The sequence below is a fragment of the Neopsephotus bourkii genome, unplaced genomic scaffold, assembly GCF_033783945.1.
Source record: "Neopsephotus bourkii isolate Nb327-2 ecotype Australia unplaced genomic scaffold, CSIRO-AGI_Nbou_v1 NB_244, whole genome shotgun sequence".
Lineage (NCBI taxonomy): Eukaryota > Metazoa > Chordata > Aves > Psittaciformes > Psittacidae > Neopsephotus > Neopsephotus bourkii.
In genome coordinates, this window is record NW_026900754.1 from 1,704,694 (window position 1) to 1,723,686 (window position 18,993).

The 18,993-nt window shown below is 41.6% G+C and overlaps 1 protein-coding gene across 1 annotated transcript in view; it reads left to right on the forward strand.

Annotated features, from left to right (window-relative positions):
- Positions 1-4,647: 4,647 nt before the first annotated feature.
- BMP2K (BMP2 inducible kinase) overlaps positions 4,648-18,993 on the forward strand; it is a 50,222-nt gene continuing 35,876 nt past the window's right edge. Inside the window, exon 1 of the mRNA XM_061345864.1 lies at positions 4,648-5,026. Within this exon, the coding sequence (XP_061201848.1) occupies positions 4,870-5,026 (157 nt within the window). The 5' untranslated portion in view covers positions 4,648-4,869. The remainder of the gene's footprint in view (positions 5,027-18,993) is intronic.

An 18,993-nucleotide genomic window follows, 5' to 3' on the forward strand; every position in this document is an offset into this window, starting at 1 on the left:
AACTAGGCACCTGGATGGGAGAAGGCAGGAGAGAGTTTGACTTCAAGAGATCAAATACAGATCTATACACTCTTACAAAGAAGCAGCAATATGTTGCCCTATCAAACGGAGGAAAAGTCCTTGTCATCAGGATGAACACAGGAAACTGTTTTCCAGAAGGGAAACAGACTATTATTAACATGAAGCAATTTACCAGGTCAAGATGCAAACAATTCTGAGCTTGTAATAACCTCTTTCCTATTTTTCCCCCAAGATTTCTAGGTAGTACTCTTACAAACGCATCAGCCCTTATGTTTTCCACACTTGCCATTTCAGTTTTGAACGAGCTGAGGGTTGTCACACCAACAAGCAATTTATACTTTCTTTGGTCCTAGTGCTGGCTGTAGCACAAATGACTGAATCTCATGTTGCAACAAAACACTCTTGACCTCAGTATAAATGAGCGCTGCGCTCTGTGTCATCACAGCTGATGTCAGCTGTTTGTACCTTAAATATTTTCACCAGCATGCTCCTCAGTTTGTTTCCATTTGAATGTCAGAAATCAGTTACTTAGTTGTTTTCCACAGCTCGCTTTGTTTCTGTCCCGATTAAAATAGCTGACAGCAACAGAAAGGAATGAAAATTTGTCTCTGTTCACAAGGTCAATGCAAAGCCTTTGCCTCTGCTCAGATCTTCCAAACCAGAGGAGACGACAGAGAATGCATTTGATTTCTAGTTCATTAGTGCTACCCCTCTGCATCAAGTGATTTCAGTCTTCTTCCTTGCTTTTTTTGTGGGCTTCCCCCCCCCCCCCCCCAAAGTCATCATACTTTCCATGCCAACATTTTTCACAACCTACCAAAATCTTTGTTATTTTGTATACATAATTAAGCAAACAAAAAAAGCCTTTCACTACTACTACTGCCTCTGAGATGAGGAGCTGGGATATGATTTGATGCTAGAAAAAAGCAAACGCAAACCAAAACCAGTTGTCTCCTGGGGTTTTCTTAGCTTTTAGCTCATCATAAACATTTTGTCTGGTCTTAGAAACTGTGTCTAAAACAGACTGCATCAGGGTCAGCTGCATGAAACTAAGATACAGCGTTTGCTAAGATAGGAAGATTGTACGCTGCTTCTCTGTGTAAAATGATGTTTCTCAAGGCTTGGAAAACAAGCCTGCAACAATGAGGCAGTAAGAGTGGGGAAAAAAGAATGAAAACTGCTTATTGGGAAAACCTTCTCTCTGGTAGTGTTTTATTCACACTGACTGAATGATTACATGATAGAAAATAACCCTCACATACCTGAATAAGGAGAACAAAACTTTGCTGTACTAATAACTGAACACTTGAGAGTACATGTTACAAATAAAAAAAAAAAAAAAAAGAAGAAAGGTTTCATGTGTAACCAATGTATTTCTAGAAAATTAGATTTCTTTTTCTTTTCTAACATTCATTAATTTGGGTAATAAAGATGAAAAGAGTCTGTTCAGAAAAAGCAAGAGACATTTCCAAAACAGCACTCACACAAAGAAAGTTTTCTACTTCTATTTTGCCTTAATAACTATTTTCTGTAGGGGATATCAAACATTTTTGCAGGAAGCTGTTTTATTCCCATGGGACTGACTTAAAAAACCAATTTATGTATTGTACGCAGGAAAGATTTGTGAGTAGAAAGAGATATAAGGAAAGAAATGCTTAAGAAACAGTAATGAAGGTAAAGGTATTTGATCTATTCAGCAGTTATAGAGAAGATTAATCATCACGTTTCAAACTCCAAGCACATGTGAAATATCTGATGTTTTATTTTCAAGTAATGTTCTTACCTAGAGCTTTCCTCCATAAATCCTGAGAGGATTTTACAATGGAGTAAAAAAATACTACTAAAATAACTAGTTTTATATATGGAGATGAAGCAGCAGACTTAAAGTTGCCTTATCCTGATTTATAGATGGGAACTTTTTTTGTCTCCTGAGATGAGGCAGCAAGCTTGAGGCTGTCTGGCAGTCAAGACTCAGGAAGGGGATCTAGATTTCCAGCACTCTGAATAAAGTCACAGATACATTATCTGACCCAACCTATGGCTCTCCCTGTCCCGACACCATCTTCTCCACCTCTGTAGTTGATCTCTCCTCACTTCAGGATTCATACTTTTGATTTTCTGTTTTTTGTCGCTGGATTTTATTTCTGACCATCTATTGTTTCACGTCAACCCGAAAGTAACTGTGTTTGTGAGTACTGTTAAGGTTTTACACCTTTTTTCTCTTTTGTTTAGGGTTTTTTTAAGTAGTGCAAAGAGCCTTCTGATCTGTGTGTCACACTGCCAAGCATGCGTTACATTGAATAGGCTGGTTTCACTGCACACATTCCAGATGCAGAAGACTGAAGCATCCCTGCTCTGCCCGAACCAAACAGGAGGTTTCATTTCAGTAATGGAGAGAAGAGTTTATTTCGGGTTTCATATGCTGAGGGCAAGAAATCTCATGACATTTCCTTCCTGGAAATTAATACAACTTCTAGAAATGCCAAAATGTTGTTGTGCTCAGGTGCAGAATCAAACCAAAGTCAGTGGGCCCGTTCACATACTCAAAATTATCAGTCATTTACCTGCTTGGAAGACTGGGCCCATATTTTTTAAGTGATCTGTCAAAATCTGTCTCTTCATTCACCTGTACTTAACAGAAGGAAATCCTTTACAGGAAAACTCCTCAAACATGCTGGAGTCTTACAGAAAAAAACTATTTGGATGTCAAGTTTGCGACTGAATGGGCTGTGGAACATTGTAAGGTCACCACAGTGTGGCTCATTGAGATTACTCATGAAAGACCAGCGAGTTCTGCAGCCATCGCCACATCTGGGTGTGCAGTACTGATATACTTGTTTGCAGTGATGCCTAGTAGTTGACCTCGATGTCTTCTAGTCTGTCAAGACAGAGATTAGTAGCATTGAACCCAGTATAACAAGACTGCTTATGCTGTCTGGCCTATAAATAACTCCAGCAATTAATTAAATCTCTTACTTTAAAAAGAACAAAAACACGTGAGTGAGGATAGAAACCCCCAGAACAAATGAAAATTATCCTGTTGACCTAAAAGTCAATCCTATCCTAAAAGTTGCAGTGACTTTTAGAAAATGCATTATTTTTTCTGATTTTGTTACTCACTGGTACTAAACTTACATGCTTTCAACCTATCTGCATTCTTCTCAGAGGCCTAATTAAAAGCATCTATGCGAGGTGTAGGCACATCTCACTGTAAGAATGCATGCTCTCATTAATGAAATGCTGCTGATCATGCCATTCCTCTCACAGCACTTTGTTCCTTTCATCTGCAGTCAAAATACCATTCTCTTCTAAGGAAAACTGTGAACTGGAGTCTCCCTGTTCTTCTGGGAAGTTGATCTCCTCTTACTGAAAGGATGGCAATGACTACAGAAATGGGACTCCTGATGTGAATAACTGTATTGGTGCTCTCAATGTATGACAAGTTGTCACTTCAATAGAGCAACACTGTCATTTTGTTACTGACTAAAAGCACAGCAACATGATTAAGTCAAACCTAATTCAGTTATTGAAATGTTATCCAAAAAAGTTAAGCTTCTGACTTCTCCAGAAGTTTTACTTAATCAATGGCTGCAATTGGTACCCATTAAAAACTTAGGTATTCAGTGTGAAAGGCTGTGTGCTGTTAAATTGCCACTTTAAATGCAAAAAATGCAACTTCATTCTTTCATATGAAAGCATGGCAAGAGATCCCATGTAAATTTTGGGTTTATTGTATAATTTGGAAATGCAGACAAAAAAATGTGCGAGTACCTCACGTGTATGTGCATGGGGAGACTACTCAAGGAGAACAGGCTTGGCAGGAAGCTACTTTTTCAATGGCTCTAATCCCTGGTTTTGGATGAAAAGAATCACCGTTTAAGCACAAAAGCCTGGATGTCACTGACGTTTTCAGAAAATCAGAAATTCGGTTTTGGTCTGAATGAGGGCATTTGAGATAACTGGTTTGAAGCTTAGGGTGTTTCCCAACCGTTGTGCCTCGTGAACTGCGACAAATATCACCTTATCATAGCCAAGCTAAACACGTACCTCGCAGTCAGCGACTCCCGGCCATTTAACTGCCCGTCTCAGGGCCCTGAGAGAGCGCACGGGAAGTGGGAAGCGGGAGGCAGCGGCGAGAAACGAGCGCACTCACCACCTCAGCTCAACTGTCACCCCCCACCCACCACCGCTAACCCTTGGCTCCCGCTCCATGTGCTAGCCCGGCGCCAACAACCTCACTTCCGGCCGGCGGTGTGGGTGGGGGGGGTGGGGGGGGTGGGTGTGTGTGTGTGGGGGGGTGTGTGTGTGTGGGGGTGTGTGTGTGTGGGGTGTGTGTGTGTGTGTGTGTGTGTGTGTGTGTGTGTGTGTGTGTGTGTGTGTGTGTGTGTGTGTGTGTGTGTGTGTGTGTGTGTGTGTGTGTGTGTGTGTGTGAGAGAGGGTGAGACTGGGTAACTGCTGCCGCGCATGCGCTTTGGCGCCTCTCCCTGGCAAGGCGGCTCCGGCCGGCGCTGTGCTCCTCCCCGTGTCCCGGGGCTGTGGCGGGGCTCTGCCCGCCCCATCCCTCGCGCTGGGTCGTTCCTCCCGTTGCTTCCTTCTCCTTTCCTTTCCTCTTCTTTTTCTTCCTCCTCCTCCTGCTTGTGCGGCCGCTGCGGGAGCGGGCGCAGCGAGCGGGTGAGGGGAAGCTGGGCGGGGGCCGCGGCCGGCATGTGAGCCGGGGCTGCCCCCACCCCGGCCTCCTTTGGGCAGCGGCCGCCCCTCGCTTCAGGCGCGCCGCCTCCCTCCCGCCCGAGCGGCTTCTTCCTCGGCTGCCCCGCGCCCGTCCCGCGGGCCCGGCGGGCCTCCCTCGCCATGAAGAAGTTTTCTCGGATGCCCAAGCCCGACGGGAGCGGCGGGACAGCGGGTGTGGGCTCTGGCGGAGGCGGCGGTGGGGCGAGCGGCGTCGCCTTAGGCAAGGTGTTGGCCGTCGGGCGCTACCAGGTCACTCCAGAGGAGCTGCTGGCGGAAGGTAGCGGGGGGAGGGGAAGGGGGTGAGGGGAGGTCTGGGGCCGTGCGCGGTGTCCCCGGGACGAGAAAGGGAGCTGTGCGGGCTGAGCTCGGCTGTGGGGCCACGCGGGGGCCGCGGCCCCGCCCCCCTTCCTGAAGAGCCGCTTACCCGCTGTAAGCCGGTTAGGGGTGCTTTGGTGGTTCTTTCTTGTTTCGGCTGGTGCCTGGGGCTCATTGGTGGTTTAGAGTGGAGTGTCCCGGCATATTATGGCGAGTCAACCGGTCGGAGATGTCCGGGGAGCGGGCGGGTCGTTCTCTGGGTCGGATGAAGCAGCTGAGGTCGGGGACGGCGCTCCCGGGCACTGGTGCCTCCGGTGGGGAGCAGTAATTCCGTGGTAGGGGCTTGCAGCTAATCTGAAGAGACAAAAAAAAAAAAAAAACAAAAAACAAAAACGATCAGAACAAACAAGCAGAAAACAAACCTCATGGTCTTTCTTGTAGGAGTGCAGTAGGTTTCTGGGAGGGTGAAGAGTGAAGTAGTGCGCACAACTTCTGCTGTCGGGTATTGCTGGCCTCCCTCCTCCTTGTTGCAGGGCGCCTGACTGCTAATTCTTGTCGTTAGCTTGCACTTCATGGCCTTGGACCTCTATTGGATATTCCAAAAGAGTTGTATGAATTCAGATAGTCGTGTAGCTCGCTGGAATTTGTTAGTTGGGTGACTTCAATAGGCTCTGGCGTGGGCCATCGTCAGAATAGTCATGTTTGAATTTTACTCTGTGTGCGTGTGTGTGGGGAAGCATTCCACCCTTGGTATCTCCTAGTCGGTGCCAGCCCATGTTGTAACGTGTAAAGTGTAACTCACTGCCTATGTCACTGAGCACAGGGTAGTCCTGCATACTTCGTAGTGGATGAATTCTGCAGCACTACAACACATAGCTTTGGATGTTGTCGGTAAAATAGCTAATTTTTACCTTTTTTATGTCTGTGCATTGCTTAGAGTAGTTTATCCATAAATGTACTTCTAAACTTTCATTGCTTAGTCACATTCCTCAACAAATATTTAAGATCCAGTTTTAACAAGTACATGCAAATACTATTATTGTTTAAAATAGAAACGTATTGGTACTACTTAAATTGTCATTGCTATCTGGAAAATGTTTTAGTAGAATTCTGAATTGGTACTTAATATTTAGATTGCTGTATTTTGTCTTTGGCTTACAGAAATGAGGTCAGAGCTTAGCCAGCTGCTTACCTGCTTGCCTAAAAGATGAGTAGTCTTTGCTGACAGCTTCTTCAGAGTCGTTGTGATCTGACAGAAGGTCATTCCTCTGCAGGGCTGGTCACAGGATAGAGACTTGTGAAATGGAAATAAGCTCCTGATCAAATGGAGGAGGTAACGCAAAAACAATGTATGTAGTGGAAAGGAGAAAAAAATGCACAGTGCTTGGTTCAATTGAGCATATTATTGTTTTCTTAAAATGTGTTAAGATACTGATATTGATATAGATAACTGAGTGGGTTTTTTTGTTTGATTGGGGTTTTGTTTTTCTTCTTTCTGTAGCTTGCAGAAACAAATTCATAGCCCAGAAAGGCCTGGGAGCAGGGGGGAGTATGAATTTTAGCAGAGAGTGTTGTGCCAGTTGGCTTCCGTACTTTGGAGTATGGAAAACTTAGAAGGTTTTTTGCAGCTCTTATATGGTCTCTTAAATATGAATGCCTCAGACCAGGACTGATAGGAATTGGGGCAGTGTAAATCTGCTGCAGCTTGGGACAGGTCTTTAAAGATGACTACAGAGCTGTTGGGTAGGGATGACCTGAAAGGGCCTAGAGGAATAGAAAAGAGCAGGTAGTAGAGCTGCATGTTTGAAGTGGTTGGGGAGTGAGGGAGCCAGGGGCCGATTCTCTTGCAGCTCTGTGACTGTAGTGTGCTTGGGGAGCTGACATGTGCCCCATGGGGGTAATGGGAGGGTCATGGTGATGAAGGGCTCATGTGGTGCTTTGGTACTTACAACTGACCACAGTAGCGCGTGAAAGAGAGTTGCTTTATATCTAGGGATTACTTCTCAACAGTCAGTTTTTCCCTTGACTTAGTGACACCTAATAGTAAGTAATTGGATGTTATTGAAGTTATAGTAGTCATATTGAAATGTGTTATTAATATTTAACACTTCAGAAATCCTCTGCTTGATACTCTTCCTCTTTGTGGGGAAGGGAGGAACAAACTGTGTTAAACCTAGTCCCTTTGCATAAGGCATTTTTTTTCCTTCCTTTTCTGAAACTCAGTTTTACTGAGGGTCTTAGGCTTGTCATGTAGTTCCTGTTACTGCAAGAGGCTCATATCAGTTTTATGTTGTGTCACAAAATGTTATTAATGAGTTAATGAATATAATGAACATAAGCCTATTTCAGAATGGATGTAGAATGTTCTCTCAGCAGTGCTGTGGTATTGATAGACCTTTTTACTAGCTATAAGAATTAGCAGCATTATGTGTCTGTCAGATTCAAATGGTTTAAAGAACCACCTCCCTCCCCTTCAGAAGTTTGCCTTAGGAAGCTAGCTCTTGATTTTACATCTATTTTGCATAATTGTTTATAATGCTCTCTAAATCAACTGCATCCTTTTGTAGTAAAGCAAGTATAAGGGTTCAAGTGCTGTAGTTAGTAGGCTGTTAGATGGTTTAATCTGTTTTAAATGCATCTCTTCTCTGGTGACTTCTTAACCTTTGTAACCTGATGGTTAGTATGTTGTTGGATGGAGGTATTTGTTTATAAGGTTTATTTTGCAGAGGTGGGAAAAAAACCCAGTTGGTTTTGGTTAAGGCTTGAAAATGAGCTCCAGTCCATTTGGAGGGGATTGTAGAAGTATGTGGAATAAATGACTGCAGGTGGAATTAAGGCCTTCTCTTTGTATCTTGTTGTTGAGCAAAAGTATGTGCAATGCCTCTGAAATTTGGGAAATTCAGTCTGATAAAAAATGTGGAGTATTCTGTTTTGAAAGTTACAGTTAGTGCATGGGGAACTGTAGTTATGGTGAGTCTAATATTGAAAAAAGACTTTCTAGTTTACATTTTGTGCTAAATGGCTTATGTGGCTAGCAGGTAGTTATAAACTTAGTGGGCCAGTGCTACTGGACTTGGAGCCATCTTTGGCAAAGAATCTTGAAGTAAAGGGAGTAGTGTCCTAGGAACAAGCATGAGGGTTTTTTTTTTTTTTTCCACTGTTGATTTGCTTTTTTTGGTCACGTCTTAGGAATGCTATGGCTGTGGGTGAGCTTTACTGAGTTGGATTTCACAGGATTATCAAATAATTACTGTTTGCTTATGTTATAAGTGCTAACCCTAGCTATAGATAAGGAATAGCCTCATGTGCTGTCAATATAGCACAAGAGGTTGATGCTTATGCCCCCAGAAAGCTTTATGTTTGGGGAAGGACTAGCTTGGCTGCATTTGGTGGAAGCAGAACTCTCCTGTCATTAAATCTGTGCTATTGCATCTACACACCCCCCCCCCAGCATTTTAAACCTTCCATCAGCAAATACATTGTTTACAGAAGTGGAGGCAAGATACTGGAGACCTGAATGGAAAAAACTACAGTCTTTTGAAGTCATTACTGGCAAGCTAGTGAAGGAATGAGCTGCTTGCAAGCTCTACCATCGGTGGTACTTGAATTAAGCATGCAGTCTTTGGAAGTACTTGATGACATTTATTATTCAGTTGTTCTTTTGTTTTCATAATGTTCAGTTGAGGCCTAAGAAAACTGCAGCCTTAATGGAGAAGAACCCAGGTCCTGTTTTGTGAGATCCTGTGCTGTTTGTAGTTGTCATGCTGTTCAATTTTTAGAGTGCATAAGGTTCTTCATGCCCTTCTAGGATGGTTTGGTAATCTGCATTGCAATTAACCTTTCATACACTGATTTTTAGGTCTTTAGAGTAAGTTCTCTTGTGGGGATTTGCCACTCTGGCAGCTGCTATAAATCCTGAAGCGTGCTGCTGTACAGCATACACTGCTTTATCTCCTGTGAAGATGTGGGTCATGGGTTGTGCTTTGCTCTGAAGAGGTGAGTGAAGTGCCTTTGTAATGGATGTTAACTCCAATATCTGAAAGACTTTAAATGTGGTGTGGACCAACTTTGTACCTCTTGAGATTGATTGTACAATGGGAGAGCTTATTTTTGTGGTAGGTATTATGAGTATAGCTGGTGCACGGTGACTTCTGTCATGACGATGTCGTGTGCCACTGTCCTATATGGTAAGCTGAGGTGTTTGTTACTGGCTTTCTTCATTAGTTTTGAGGTTATGTTGCATGTGACTTGCCACTGCTGGTAGTAGCTGCTGTTTTACTTTCAGTTGGAATCTAATTCACTTGTTCGGGTGGATTATGAGCTGGAAGGTTATCTGGAAAGATTTAGTTGGGATTGGTCATGTTGATAGTGTTTTTCAGAGTGTAACATCACTGAACAGTTCACACTTGACTGTAAATGTCAAGTCTTATTCCGTCTGAAACAGTTTTGCTTGGTTAATATCTGAGTAGCAGAAATGGTTGGTTTGAGTTCAAAAGCTAAAGGGAAATAAAAAGCATCATGAGTACTTGAAACTTTCTGGTTTCCGTTTTGTCTAAGAGTATAACGTAATACACATGAAGTTCTGGCCCACTCCCAATGATGGGCATGGCTGCCTTGCTCCTGCCTCAAGAATGGCAGGGTTGACATGCTGAACAGAGTTTTGGTGTCTGGGTAATGCAACATCTGGAGCCTGTACTGTAGCAAGCACTTGAGATTAATCCTTCAGGCTTCTCAAGCCTATTGAAAGCAGCTAACATCTTGAAACAAGAGTGTTGTGGTTTGCCTATTACAAGATGTGGCTGTGTTCTGTGTCTTAAAAAAGAAAGCAATCCAAGGAGGCAGTTTGGGTATTTGCATGTGATTCTGGTCTTGTCAATACGCAGGTAGAAATATCTTCTTATATAATGTGGTGCACAAAATGAATGCTTTAACTTCAGTTTTGTTATCGAAGTGTACTGACAATTGCAGTGGTACTTCTGGAGAAGAGTCATTCTTGCTGTGTTCTCCAGAACTGTCATGTGCCTCTTTTTCAAAGATGGAGAAATTAACAGTTTAGGAAACATCTGCAGGCTGACAAAGATGTCTGTTGTACAGGTAAGTCCAAGTTTCAGCTCTTAGGGACATGTGGCCTAACACACTTTGATTGTTGAGTTATTAGTCTTGTGTCCCCTTAAGGACTCTCCTTTCTACTTTGCAGTACATATCAACATGTAATATTACACCTCTGATAATTGCATGTAATTGTTCTGTTCTTTTTCAAGAACATTATGAATTTAACTTTTGTGTGCCCAGAAGTTGTTAAATACTGAGCATGTACTTTGGAATCCAGTAATTCTGAGCGAAGATTTTGGGACAGTGGCCAAGAGTTAAATGATTATAAAGAAGCAACTTATTTGTAGCAGTATCATATGATGCACAAGCTGAAGCCATCTTTACTATGCCAACTTTTGACTTAAGACAGATGTAACAAATGTGCCGTCTACTTGCATTTTTTTCTTAGGGCTGTGTTTTGATCAAGTATTCTGATGTTACAACAGTCATAAAAGGTACTGTATGCATGCAGATATGTTTACTATGAAGCTCCTGGATATCCTCAAAGTGTAAAGCAGTATGTGAAAATTGAGGATATGTTGGCTTTGACTAGGAAATACTTAATCTGGCTGGAAAAGAAGTTGTGCAGGGTCTCATTTTGGGGGTGTGTGTTCTGTTGGTTTTCTTTTTCTAATTAGATTGGTGTTTTGCATATCAACTTAGAAAAGAAAAACTTAGTAAGCTACTAAAAGTAGTATTCCTTTTCAGGCAGGTGTTAACTAGAAACTAGTGGTCCTTGGGAGAGGAGGATTTTTATTTCTATGAGCTGTTAGTGTAGTATCAGAGCTCTCAGTCATTGACTAGTGTATTACCCATGTGGAAGTAGCTGTACAGTTCTGTTTGTGGAGCACTGGAGATAATGCCAGAGATGGGACTTGGTATCTCTAGAGAAGTGTAATTACAGGCTTACATTCCTTTTGCATCTGGGAAGAATGAGTGTGTTACATATGCGCGTGTTAACGGTGTGAACTTAGACATCTTTATAGTTGTAGACGTTAGTTTGTTTTAGCTGTAAACGCGTGCACGTGTGCTGTCTGGTGAATGTCTTCTTGCCAAATAGATGTTGCATCTGGTTCAGAGGAGAACTGTTGAGGTAATCACGTTGTGGTTCTTGTCTCTGGCACTGTTTTGGTTTACAGTGTTCTTTGTAAGACTTCATTCTCAAAACTGTTGAATTTCTTAACCTTGGGCTTTAATTATTTTATGCCTCTGTAATAGTCTAGATAAGTAGGTTACCAAAGCCCAACAAGTTTCTGTTTGGAAGCAGAGCTGTGTTAGCTGACACTATGAATGCTGTATGCCTGCCAAAATGTGGTCTGTAAGAGTGTCAGAAAACACGGGGTTCTGGTAAACAGATTTTACTCTGCATTTGGGACTAACCAGGAGCACAGACATGGTTAGTCACTGAACTGTAACTTGATGACTTGAGATGCTCTGCTCTTGCTAAGAAATTTCAATTTGTAGGGATCTGTTTTGAAGGGTAGTTTTTCCTTGTGTGTTTTTATAGGTTTAGCTTAAAAGCTGTTAATACACTGGTTGAACAGCCTTTTCCTGAAATGTTGGGAATATCTGCCTATTTCTAATACCTTAAAGTGAAAGTCTAAGGGTGATTTGCATATCCCAGTGATGCAGGCCTCATCATCTCTAGTCTGTCCTTGTGCAGTAGTAGAGATGCTATGTCCTGGGTGTTGCTGTGCAGCTTTAACCAATCAGGTGGGGAACATGAAACCCCTGTTCTTTTGAAGGGCTCGGTTCTGTTTTCTCTCTTCATCATTGTCTAGCTGCTGACAAGGAAGGAAGATGAATTCCTCTTCTCCTGCTTCCCTTGTTGTCGTGGGAATGGATTTCAGTCTCTTGAGTGTTGTCTGCTGGTTAAGAAGGTAGGAACCTTTCTGTTCTCCTCTGATTCATGTGTTCCTTGCTCACGCTTGTCTAGGTTAGCTACCTTTTACTAGTAGCAGAGGGATGTCTTGGATGTGGGTATGTCAGTTGTGAAATTGGGTCTCTGAACAGAAGGAAGGTGGTGGAAAATGCATGGGGAAGATGGTTAACAACTGGAAGCAAAACTCTTACTTGTTCCTGAGGGTCTGTTTTACTGAAGTGAGAACAGTTCTTTTGGTTTGAGTAGCAAAAGTCATGCTTTTCTTGAGCAGCATGAACACAGATGTTACAAATTATGTAGTATGTGTTGTGGGAATGAAAACCAGGTAAATGGGAGTGCTCTCCAGGTAAAGGTATGATAGTCTTTTCTTAGCCTTGATTCTTGTTGCATCTGCCTTACTACTTCTGACACAAATGCTAAAAACGCTGAAGAAATTATTTTGTAGACTAATATGAGAGAGAATACCTCTGAACATTCTTTTGTCTGGCTCTTGAAGAGTTGTCAAAGCTGGTATCGATCTGAAGAGCATCACATCCACTTAGGGAGAGTCATTCAGCAGATGGAGAAACTAAGGAAGATGAAGGGATTTGCCCCAGGTCATACAAGTCAGTACAAGAGATGCTGTAAGAGTCTGGAGCATCCTGGCTCTGGGTTTCTTCCTCACTACTTCTGTAATAGGCTATACCTTGATTGCCACATACAAAGAAAGGAATGCTGATATTGCAGGGCTTGAGGAGGTCTTACTTGGAATAATGTATATGTTGGGCTTCCTTCCAAACTTGCATGTTATTTTAATGGATGGATTTGTTTGTATGGTGCTTTGAAACTTTAATGTGCAAATCTCTAAGAGTTATGTACTAATATGTAAGAGTGGTTCAGTTCTTGGCTTAATTCTTGTTCTGTTGTGCTGATTCATTTTACTTTTTTTTTTTTTTAATGTGTGATTTGTATCTGTGCATGTTGGCTTTCAGTAACAGTTCTGATGAGATTATCTTAGTGTTAGGTCACTTTTATTATAAAACAAAAAATAGTTTTAAAAGTGTGTGATTAATATGATGTTATTATGTTCTTCCATAATTTTTGTAGGTTGAAAAACGGAATATAATTTTTTTTAGCTAAAGTGTTGCTGAACAGCTGTGGGGTTTTTGATTTGGTTAATTACTGAATCACATGCATGCAACTATATGAAAAGAGCATTTCTTTGGAGGGCAAACTGTGGAGGAACAGAACTTGGAACTAATGTTCATTTAACTGCTAAATGTACATGGGCTTCATCTGTGCTCTTTAAGAACTCTGGCAGCACCAAGTGCTCTTATGGATTGCAGTAGTGTAAACACAGGAGGAGGCGATTTCCTGTAGCACTTTGGTTTTGAACTCTGTGTCTTAGATATGGAGGAAATAAATCATTAAAGAATGAAAGGTACTTAATTACTCTGCTGACACACATGTATCACCTGACTTGAATGCAGCATGTGTTGCAGCAGTCAAATAGGAAGCGTGGATGAAATTTGTCATGTCAGTGTTGGACATGACATCAGTTCTGTTCCATGCATGCAGGTAAAGGAACTTTTTGAAAAGAAAGAAGTGAAGTAATTGTATCTATGTGAGCTGCTGTCTGTCCATAGACCCTCGGTAGCATGGCCTGTGTCTGTGGAGTCCATACCTTGGCCTTAAGTTCTGTTTAGATGAGTAATTGCAGAGTACTACCACTTGGCTTTTACTTAATGAGAACTCCTGAAAGCAGTGGGAGGCTTATCTGTTCTCGGAATGAGCTATCCAGAAATTCCTTAGGTGCTCTGAAGATAGAAGAGAAAGCTGGTACTGTTATCAGCTGTGTTTACTGTTCTAAAAGCAGTATTAACATACAGAAACTCAAAAGCAAACTCATGTGCCACATCTAATTTGGTTTAGCCATGTAGATGTTTTCATGTTCTTCCAGTCTTGGTTTGAATTTAGTATTACCAGCTTTGTGCTCTCTTGAAATGATTGTCTCCATTAAACAGCTGTTGTACTTCTTCCTCAAGACTTGCTTTTCTGTGAAGCTGCTGTTGAATTGTATAGCTGCATTTGTGAGAGGGAGTTTTACTTGAATGTCTTCTGGCTTTAGGTGGTAAATGGGTCCTAATGTTTTCATTGTCTGAGACAAAGGCTTCCAGACTGGTCTGTTTAATGAATAACTGCCTTGTTCAGAGTTACTGTTGTTGACTGACTGCCTTCAAACACAGTAGGTGTATCAGAGGTATTAAGTGATTTTGATAACCTTGACTCTTGATACTTGGAATCTCGTTGCCATTGCAGCATAGTTTGTTTATTTAAAACAATCAAGCTGCTTATACCATTTAGAAGTTTAAGTGTCTCTTTGAATCCTCATGTGTCACAGTGTGAAGGTTGAAAGTATTATTACCGAATGAAGCTCAAGTGTAAGAGATGTAAAATAATTCAGATTAACAGTCTTAATAAAGAGATGTTTTGTATGTGAATTGAAGCATTCAAATGTGTTCAACGTGTACCAGATAGAGCAGTAAGAACTGCCTGCCCCCCTGCACATGCTGAGGAAATATTATTGCCTAAACTATTTAATTCTGTTTGTTGGTATAGGCAGGTTGTGTATTGCTCTTTAATTTATTGGTCTCCCGTTGTTTGTTTGCCAGATGGGTCCGTATTTGCTCCTTTGGTATCCTCAGAATTTAAACAAAGACAAATACTTGCAGACAACCAAAGATGAGGTGAAATAATGAAAATTGTTACACTGATTGCCTCAAATAATAATATGATATCTCTTTAACTACTAATTCCAGCCAGTTAATCCACTTTTGATCATGCTTGTGTATGAAAAGCTGTCAATGAGTTCAGTGGTGATTACTCTTGGATGTGAAGATGTGAGTCAGGCTCTGTAGACCCTTGTAGCAGTGGAGGACACGTTTCATCTAGATAATGTGGCATGTGTGGTGTCTGGAAAAAATAGTAAAGCAGAGACTCTTGTAGGACATCTGCCTCAGTCTGGAATGCTTGTACATGATGAATTGCTTTGTTCGTCTTGGGATGGCGTGATGACTGTTCTGTTTCTGCTGCTGTGGAAGGTGGCACGTCTCCAAGGTGCCATGGAACTTGCCATTTTGCTCAAGCTGGGCACCTCATGCTTTGCCTTGTTTCTGTGCCATGGTGGTTTTGTGGTATTGAGTGGGCAAGTTATTCCTGTTTGAGGTTATAGATCGGTTGTCTGACTTTCTGTGCTTTGGGTTCTTATGCTTATGTATTTAAATAGCAATGTAAATTCTAATACTAAGGAAAACTAAAGACAAATTACAGAGCAAGAGTTTAAGAAAAAGTTGTGTTAGATCTATTTTGATGGGTGGTAACATTCTATGTGACAGTGGAATTTACTTCCAGAAAAGCTGTGCTGATGCATATTAGGTATATAATGTATCTGTACCCACTGATTTAACCATTCTGTAAGTCCTATTTTGACACTTGTTTATTATATTGGAGTTAAAATCAAGGTGTCAAGGTGTGTTTTGGTCGGTTGTTTTTTTGTTTGATTTTTTTATATTTTTATTTTTTAAATAAATGGTTGTGTGCATTCAAAATGCTTAGCAAATGCCTTTTAGAGCTGACTTCGTGAATGAAGCCCGGTGATTGTGACTTGTTGCCAAACTTTACAGAAATTTCTTACTTTCAGTTTCTGTTAGTATAGAAAATGGACCTGTTTAATACTCTAGTTTCTGTTACAACATGCTTGTGGAAAGCTTGTTCATCTTACATACTCTATCCTTGAGAAGGATGTTGCCTGATGGGAGGGAAGAGAGCAGAGGCTTTACAGAGAATAGGTTTTTCAGAGTGGAGGCAACTTGTCAAAGTCTCAAAGTATATAAGCTTTGCTTGGGTTGAAGCTTCATAATAAAAACACTAGTACCTGGTTGCATCACTGTTTTTTGTGGGTTTTGGTTAGGATTGCATGGTTTACCAGTTGATCTAATGATTATTAAATGGTTAAAAACATCAGATACTTGTGCATTTGACATCTCTATGCTCTCCCTTGAAACGTAACTGTTTCTCTCTTTCCCAGCGAGAACATCAGATGAATTTTGTTTTTTTCAGGTTTGGTACCTGGGCATGTCTGGTGCATTGGTGTTACTAGATAAGAAAAATTCACAAAAATCTATAGCAGACCTTAGTCCGTCCTTCCCAGAGCACGGTAGTAACTTGGACTGTCTTGGCTTCCCAGAGAAGCTGTGGCTGCCTCATCCCTGGCAGTGTTCAGAGGCAGACTCGATGGGGCTCAGAGCAATCTGGTCTAGTGGAAGGTGTCCCTGCCTATGGCAGGGGGTTGGAACTGGATGAGCTTTTAAGGTTCCTTCCAACCGAAACCATTCTGTGATTCCCAAAGTAATCTCAGGTACTTACCTCAAAGCTTTTTGCAGAGTTGGACTGCAGTTGATGCTATGAAAAATCAAGTGTGAGAAGGCATACAGGGCTGCAGGCCAATGAGAAGGTAAAAGTGTTCTGTCACATCCCATTGGTATTACTTTTACAGTGCTGCTTTCAGAACAGATGTTTGTTTGAAGACAGCCCTGTTTCTTGTCTAAACTAGCCCTGATACTCAGATTGTCACACAGTGGGAATTTGTGTGGGCAGTGGGAAAAGCAACAGTGGTATGTCCCCTTGGAATGCATTGTCTGCATGCTTAAAATAAAGTGGAGGAATACTGAAATCTAAAATGGATGTGTGTAGAAATGGATTATTTTAAAATTAGGGAGCTGTTTCTGCTCTTGCCTTTGGGAGTGCTGAGCTCTTGAGTTCGCAGGCAACATCTGCCAACTGCTCTTTTAGATGAGCTGTGTCTCAACGTTGTTTGTGACTGAGACATGGAATATGCTTTACTAAAAACATACAGAAAAGTGTATATAAATTATATACTTATACACACACATTCACAATATTATATGGTTAGTACATCTTCTTAAGCAGAGGAGCTGTAGGAGTGGAAAGGCAGAGCTGTGGTCAGTGACTTCCTTGCCCTGTGGAGCTTTTGCCAAAAGCTGAGTGCTTGAGCAAAGATTCTTCATAAGGCTTGAAAACTGCATTGTAAATCTCGATTGATGTGTAGCTTCTCAGTAGTCAAGGGGAGTTTGAAATCTGATTTAACACTTGCAAGTGTGTGAGTTCTGTGTGGTTTTGAAAGGTTTTGCTGTTTAGATATAAAATTTGAAGAACTGAATAGTGTTGTCCAGGCAGAACCAAAGTATTTCTTGTGTATGCTTTTAGTCTTATCACTCCCATAAATGTGCCCGCAGTACAACATCTGTCCTGATAACAGAAGACATTGCCTCTGTGGAGGAAGGGCTTCCTCTGTTGCAGGAGGGAGGGAGTTTCTGCTAAGCTGAAGCGCTGTGCACTTATCTTGATAGGATGCCAATGAACATACGGAGTTATAGCATTGTAGCAGGACACCACGAGGAAAGAAATTGAGCAGCAGGATGGCAAAGGGGGCTGTGTGGCACAATAGTCTTATCAGGATCATGGAAGTTCTCCCTGAGCTCAGAGAACGTGCTGTTTATTGTACACTCTGTGAAGATGGGATCAAAACTGAGCTGCAGGAAATAGCTCTTGGCATAGGTTCATCTGCAACTGTGGCGGGAAAAAGTTTACTCAGAATTCCTGGTGAAATAGCACATCAGTGTGGTACTTACTGAGAAAGAGCCTTTCCCAGTGCTCTCTACGGAAGTGCATGTGGGTGTTAAGAGATTTTTTTTTTTTGTGAGATCATGCTTTTGTAGTAGAGGAGGACTACTTTCCCCATTTTCTTCATAACTGTCGTGCTCTTTTGGACACTGGCTTTGGTGTCTTGGCACCTTGTAAAGCTGTTGAGGTCAGAGGTTTATTTTCTTTCCAGCAAAGAGTATGAGCTTAAAGCATTTAATGAGGACTTCCTGCAGTACCCTGTCTGCAGGACTTTGAGAGGGACTGGTCTAACTGCATTTTGCATAGATTAGTCCATAAAATGGTTCATCCTTGTGCATTGGGCTTCCAAATTGTAGTGCTCAGAGGTTACGTGATTTTGGGGGATGTTGAGCTTGTGAAGGAGGGTGGCTCTGCCTGCAGGTCAGCCTGATTGTGGGAGATGACTGAGACATCTCAGTGACTTTTGGCTCTAGGATTAATAGTAGACGTGTGTGAAGTGATCCAGGCATCAAGTGGTGTCCAGTGAGAGAGCAGAGAAAGTACTGCTAAAGGCAGAGGTTTATTCAGAACACAGATGAGAATGCCTGAATTCTTGTATGTTAGATGATCTAAAATGCAAAAAAAGCCAGATATGGTATTATAACTATTATTATGTGGATGGATAGCTATCTTCTTGTAAAAGGGGAGCGGGAGGGGAAGGTTAGCAGCATATGTGTGGGTAGATGGTTCACTGGGAAATAATTTACATTTTGACCACTTTATCCAGCTTTGTGGAGAGAGGGACACAAGTTTATCTCCCTGGCCAAGTGAGAGCTAAATTTGCAAACTTTGAATAAGAAATAAACTATCTTTGAGGCTATTGAGCTTCATTAAGAACAACTTTACAGGATTATTGTGAAGCCAGTTCTGGGACTATGCTGTAATGGCACAGTCCCAGAACTGTTATGTTGGCCCTACAGCCATTCCCAGGGCTCACAGCTGTAAGGGTTAATTTTGTACAAAACTGTCCACTGTTTCTTTTTTTTTTTTTTTGTTTATTTATTTTTTGTTGGTTTTTTTTTCCCCTTAATGCAAAATGATGCTTAGTTGTTGAGGAAGCTACTAAATATCAAACTTCCAGATTGTGTAGGTAGGTAAAAAACAACTAGGATCTGTTGCTTTCCACATCTGTTTCTTCATTTCAGGTTTCTGAAATGTACAGGAAAACTGCTTCTAAGGACCATACCTGAAAATAGGCTTTTATGTAATGATCAGCTTTCTAAAAACCTTTCTTG